The following is a 6,000-nucleotide window of genomic DNA, read 5'->3' as shown; positions in this document are numbered from 1 at the left end:
CCTGAGCCCCGCGCACGGCCCCCGGGGCCGCCGTGCACCCCAGCTTTGCGCTCCGGGGCTGACCTGCACCCTCGGGTGCTCTATGAGGACTATGCCGTGCCCTCCGAGCACCGCACCCCCGGGCACCGCCGGCAGCGCAGCGCTGCCTCGGGCACGGCGTCCCCCGCAGCACCACGTACTGCACCCGGGCACTGCACCCCGTGGCCACCCTGCACCCCCATCCCTGCAGCGCGAGAGTGCCCGCAGCATCAGATGCTGTGCCCCCGGTGACGGCTCCGCACCCCGCGCCCGACCCGGGCACACCCAGCGACGGGTCTCTGCCGCCGGGGTACGGGCTGGCCATGGGCGGCGCCCTCCACCCCGCGCGTGCGTCACCGGGCGTGGCGCCCGCCGCCGGTCGCGCTCCGCGCCGCCATTGGCCGCCCGCGCTCCGCCCAAGGCCGGCGGGGTCGCCATTGGCTGGCGGTGGGGGCGGGGCCGAAAGCGGCCCGCTGACTGGCCAGCGCGCGCGGCGGCCCCGCCCCCGCCGGTGAAGGTGAGCGTCTCCTCCAGGGGCCGCGCGCCGCCGGTACCGGAGCGCACCGGAGCGGATCGGACCGGAGCGGACCGGCTGTGCCGCCATGGCCGCCTCCATCTTCGCCGCCGTCCCCCTCTCCCCGCCGGTCGCCGTCTTCAAGCTCACGGCGGATTTCCGGGAGGACGGGGACTCGCGGAAGGTCAACCTCGGCGTGGGCGGTGAGTCCGCGGCCTCGCCCGGCTCGACGGGGCCGTTCCGCGCGGGGCAGCCCGGACGGTGCCCTTGCGGCGGCTCCCGCACCTGCGGCAGCGGCCGGGTGGCAGCGGCGGGCCCCAGGCCCCAAAGGTCACTGGGCCGCGGAGGGCGGGCGGGCAGCGGGGGCCTGGCGGGCGTCAAGGTCGCGGAGCAGCCGGCGCCGGTCTGCCCGCCGTCCTGTGTCCGGGGCAGGTCCCTCCGGGGCCGCGCGGCGCAGCGTCCCGCGGGTGCAGCAAGGACGGTTCTCCCTCTCCCGCAGCCTACCGCACGGACGAGGGGCAGCCATGGGTCCTGCCAGTGGTCAAGAAGGTGAAGCAGTTGATCGTCAACGACAACAGCCTGAACCACGAGTACCTGCCCATCCTGGGCCTGCCCGAGTTCCGTGCCAACGCCTCCCGGATTGCCCTGGGTGACGACAGCCCTGCCATCAAGGAGAACCGGGTATGTGGTGGTTGGGTGGTGCTGGGGTTCCTGGGGTATCTCTACAGCAGACCGAGCAGAAGAGCATGAGTGTGCTGATAACTGCATTTTGGCAGGATTTGGGGGTTTCTCGGATATGGTCTTCCCTGGTTGTAGCTTACTTGATGAACTCGTGTACTTGAAGCTGGTTGTGCAAGTAGTTGTCGTTTTTTGGGAAAAACGAACAAGGCCTGTGGTTGGAATTTGCTTTTTCCTTCATCCTTTAACAGTTTCCCCACAGGAAACCAAAGTCGGATAATATACCACCTTTCCTGAAATAAACTACTAGTTGGAAATCTGTTCTGTGCCAAAACGTAATGGGAATAACTGGAGTCTATTTATAACTGTAGAAGTTGTCAGGATGGGCCTGAGCACTGAAGGAGGTTGAAGACCACTGGAAGGGGATGGTGTCCTGGCTGGGGTGATCCCAGGGAGCATGTCTGGCATCCTGTCTTGCTCTTACAAGCGCCTCTACTCTCTGTGCACTGATAGCAATGTTGACCTGGGTGGACTCTGCTGGCAACTCTCTCTGTTGCAGATCGGAAGCGTTCAGTCCTTGGGCGGGACAGGCGCTCTGCGGATCGGCGCAGAGTTCCTGAGGCGGTGGTACAATGGAAACAACAACACAGCGACCCCAGTCTACGTCTCCAGTCCGACCTGGGGTGAGTGCTGTTGTCAGGGAGCCCTGTGGGTTAGCAGGCGAGGGAGGCACAGCTCTTCTCCTGGCAGGGGCCTGGGCAGTGAGAGAGGAGCCTTCTCTTGTGGGTAAAGGGAGATGCTGGGACTGGAGAAGGCAGCTTGCTGGAGGTGGGGTCTGCTTTTCTGAAAAGTTATTTCTTTCCTCAGAGAACCACAACTCTGTGTTTATGGATGCTGGTTTCAAAGATATTAGAACCTATCACTACTGGGATGCTGCCAAGAGAGGTCTGGATATCCAGGGGCTGCTGAATGACATGGAGGTGAGTAAAACTAGCATGGGATGGGCTGAGTTTGGTGCTGTTCAATATTTGCAGCTGTCTGGGCCCTTGTGTGCTGTGCCTGGAAGTGGATCTCTTCAAAAAAGACTGTTGGTACCCAGAGCAGCTCCAGACCTCTCTCTCTGCTGAGGGTGCCCAGTCTCTATGTTTGTATGTGACCAAGACATGTTCTCTCCTCAGAATGCCCCAGAGTCCTCCATTTTCGTCCTCCATGCCTGTGCACACAACCCAACGGGCACAGACCCTTCTCCTGAGCAGTGGAAGCAGATTGCTGCTGTTATGAAGGTATGGGCTGCTGCCGGGGCTAAAGCAGTGCTTTAAGCCAGCCAGCACACTTGCATGTGAAGTGGGAAGCTCTGGGGAGGTGTTGTCAGGAGCTGGAGGAGTTCCACAGGGCAGGTGTTGAAAGGAGAGGCTGACAGGATGCTGGTCATTTGTGTTCAGAGGATAGATGCATCCCAGTCCTGCTCGTGCTTTCAAACTCTGTGGCATGGGCTGTAGTGATGTTTCTTCTGCTGGAAAGGATATCTGCGGGCAGGTGCTGAATAGTATTATATGAAGTGGTGCATCTCTTGTACCTGTGTCCTCAAATGCAGTTTTCTCATGCATTGACTTTTATTGATGACTTTAGTCTTCCTATTCTTTTACCCCAATAGAAAGAAAGTATTTCAGTCTGGTGTTGCTGGACCATGTTTCCTTTGTGTTCATGCAAAAACTCAGTGCTTATTTTTCTTTCCTATGAGTACTGTGGGGGATAAAGTGCAGGTTGTGGGGAGGGGATTTCCCTCTAACACTGTTCCTCCTTGCAGCGCCGGAGCCTGTTTCCGTTCTTCGACTCAGCGTACCAAGGGTTTGCCTCTGGCAGCCTGGACAAGGATGCCTGGGCTGTGCGATTCTTTGTCTCCGAGGGCTTTGAGCTCTTCTGTGCACAGTCGTTTTCCAAGAACTTTGGGCTCTACAGTGAGTGTCTGGCAATAAGCTGGCCCAGTAGCATCATACACAGACAGATGGGGCTGGCATGCTGAAGGGTGGGGAATGCTCTGCTTTGCCACAATGTTTGGAACCAATGGCTCACTTTTCTTGGCTTGTCCACAGATGAACGTGTGGGGAACCTGACTGTGGTGGGGAAGGATGCAGACAACGTGAAGCGTGTGCTTTCCCAGATGGAGAAGATTGTGCGCACCACTTGGTCCAACCCTCCCTCCCAGGGAGCGCGCATTGTGGCAACTACCCTTGCTTCCCCGCAGCTCTTTGATGAGTGGTACGTGTTGCCAGGGCTGGTGGAAGAGGGAAAGGGAGGGAAGCTGTCTCCCTGAGTGCCAGGGTTGGCCAGGTGGCTTCAAACCAGGTGGGTGCCTATCCTCACACTCTGCTTCCTGCCTGCTGCAGGAAGGGCAATGTGAAGACAATGGCAGATCGGGTCTTGCTGATGCGGTCAGAGCTCCGGTCTCGACTGGAGGCCCTTGGGACCCCTGGAACCTGGAACCACATCACAGAGCAAATCGGCATGTTTAGCTTCACAGGGTTGAACCGTAAGTATCAAGTGGCCTGGTAAAGGTAAAGGGAGGTTTGGGCCTGGTAAAGGGAGGTTTGGGTAAAGACAGTTTTGCTGTGGGTGAGCTGGGCTGAAGCAGTCCAAGCAGGAATCTCTTGGGGGCCTCACTGGAGTTTTGGCATCACTGCCTCTGTGGTTAGGGAGGGATGAAGCATCTGACAGCATTTTAGTGGCCAGTGCTTGAAGTTTTCTGCTTGCTGTGAAAGATTCAAGCATTGCTGGCTGGTTCTTTGGGCTTTTCTGAGCTATGAGTCGCTGCTCTGACCTGATGTCCAATTGTTTCCCCAGCTAAGCAGGTGGAGTACCTGATCAAGGAAAAACACATCTACCTGTTGGCTAGTGGGCGCATCAACATGTGTGGCCTGACTACCAAGAACTTGGACTATGTGGCCAAGTCCATCCATGAAGCCGTCACAAAAATCCAATGAAGCACATGAACAACCAAACTTACATGAAGTCACCAAAGCTATAGTGTGTAGTCCATGTCTTTCTGCTCATGGCTTGCCTTGTCCCACATCTCTTGGGGTTTAATAAAGATGGGAGCAATAGGTAGCTCAATCAGGGATAATCATCTTCTGACTTTTTTCAAGTACCCCATGCAATATGGTAAGCCAGTGCCCCCAGGAGGGTGGGGGTAGTGTGAGCCACCTCAGCTCTTGTTTCACTGACAGCAGCCTGGTCTTCAGGTACTTAGAGCTGCATCTTTAGCACATCCAAATCAACTGCACATTACTGATCAGTTTGATCTAGGCAAAGTCTGGTGCCAGTGCAATGCGCTGTGGGATGACAGCCCAGTGGCTGGGATCTCATAGGGCTTGGGAACTAATGCCATTCAGTAGTATTTTGGGGAGGGGCAAAGCTGTTGCTAGCTTCCTCCCTTCACCCCACCCCTTCCCGATTTCTGAGCCTTATACGAGCAAACATTTGTAATTGTGATAAATGCTTCTTTGTGTTGCTGACAGAAAATTAAACCTCCGTCTCTGTATATTATCCCTGCCTTGTGTGATACCATGCCTTCAGGCTGTACAAACCTCTTCCCAGGCTGAGGTTAAAGCCTCAACATTCTGCTTTGTCCACTGGTTCTTACTCAGTTTGTTTTAAGGCTGTCCCTTTCTGCCTCAGGGTGTTGCATCTCTAATGATCTCAGCTGCTATTGAAGGGGGAGTCTTATTGGGAGGGTGTTGCTGAGAGCTCCCTGTGATTCTGCATGAAGCTGACCAGTTCCTCCCATGTCTGTCTGGTGTTCCTCTTTCTGTCCTCCTGCCCTGTGCTGTCCAGCTCATCCTGTGTGTCTGTATATGCTTACTTTCTGGATGGTCATGTGTTTCCCAGCCATGTGGCCATCTCTCCCTGACCCAGAGCTTCTGGCCTGCCCCTAGGGTGTCAAAAAGTGGATCTTTCTGGTTCATCCTTTTCAGCAGGCCCCTGGTGAAGCACCATCTACTGCCCCTGTGGGGGGCCTGCCAGCAACAGCCTGTGTTTCTGGCACTGAAAAAGAGGTGGGACCATCTGCTCCTGCTCTCTGCAGTCACTGCAGATCTATTTGTGAGCTGATATTACCACCTTGACAGAGCAGCCTCCTGACAAGATCTTGGTGGAGAAAGGGGAACAACTGCTTTCCTTGGGTCAGTTAGCAATAGTTACTGTTGCCTTGATGGGTTTGCTTGTGCTGCAGCTTAGGCAGAAAAGGCAAAATGGCTCCTTGTTCCTTTGCTGTATTTGCACATAGACAGTACATGGAGTCTCATTTGTCCTTTTTGGATTATGTCATGCCACATAAAAGAATGAGCCAGAGGCAGCCTTTTCTCTCTGCAGGTGGGGAGCTTTTTCTCTTCTTGGTGTCCATTCACAAAAGGGATGATGAGGAAGTGGTTAAAGGATGACTTTCAGGGGTGATCTCAGGAGAAGGAGTTAAGGAACCAAGTCTGCTTTTGTTATTTCTGAAATCTGCTTACAATTCTGTCCTTACAGACCTCCAGATGTGGAGCCTGGCCGACAGCTGGCCCCACATGTGATTTGTATCAGTGCTTTGCTAGCCTTACCAACCTTGTTTTTCCTAGCAAGTGACCTAAATTTCTCCTTTTCTGTGGTGTAAGCTCATTACCCATTATGCCATTTACCATGGCAACAGAGAACAGATTATTCCTTTCCTCTTTACAACAGCTTTTTAGGTATTTGAAAACTTCCTCTCTCCCCTTCACATCCTTCACCAGTTAAAGTGACTCAGTTTCCTTCAG

General features: G+C 55.2%; 1 protein-coding gene across 1 annotated transcript; it reads left to right on the top strand.

The window, feature by feature from the left end:
• The first annotated feature begins 511 nt into the window (after positions 1–511).
• On the top strand, positions 512–4,753 carry GOT1 (glutamic-oxaloacetic transaminase 1). The gene is made up of 9 exons (XM_027672253.1): positions 512–735; positions 1,032–1,213; positions 1,770–1,893; positions 2,078–2,190; positions 2,389–2,493; positions 3,018–3,168; positions 3,304–3,469; positions 3,598–3,740; positions 4,052–4,753. Exons 1-9 carry the CDS (start codon positions 621–623, stop codon positions 4,189–4,191), a joined length of 1,239 nt encoding a protein of 412 aa, XP_027528054.1. The 5' UTR covers positions 512–620; the 3' UTR covers positions 4,192–4,753.
• Positions 4,754–6,000: the final 1,247 nt, after the last annotated feature.

This window comes from Neopelma chrysocephalum, unplaced genomic scaffold (assembly GCF_003984885.1).
Source record: "Neopelma chrysocephalum unplaced genomic scaffold, ASM398488v2 Primary Assembly neopelma1_97390, whole genome shotgun sequence".
NCBI lineage: Eukaryota > Metazoa > Chordata > Aves > Passeriformes > Pipridae > Neopelma > Neopelma chrysocephalum.
The sequence above is the reverse complement of the archived record's forward strand: the minus strand, read 5'-3'. Positions and strand labels throughout refer to the sequence as shown.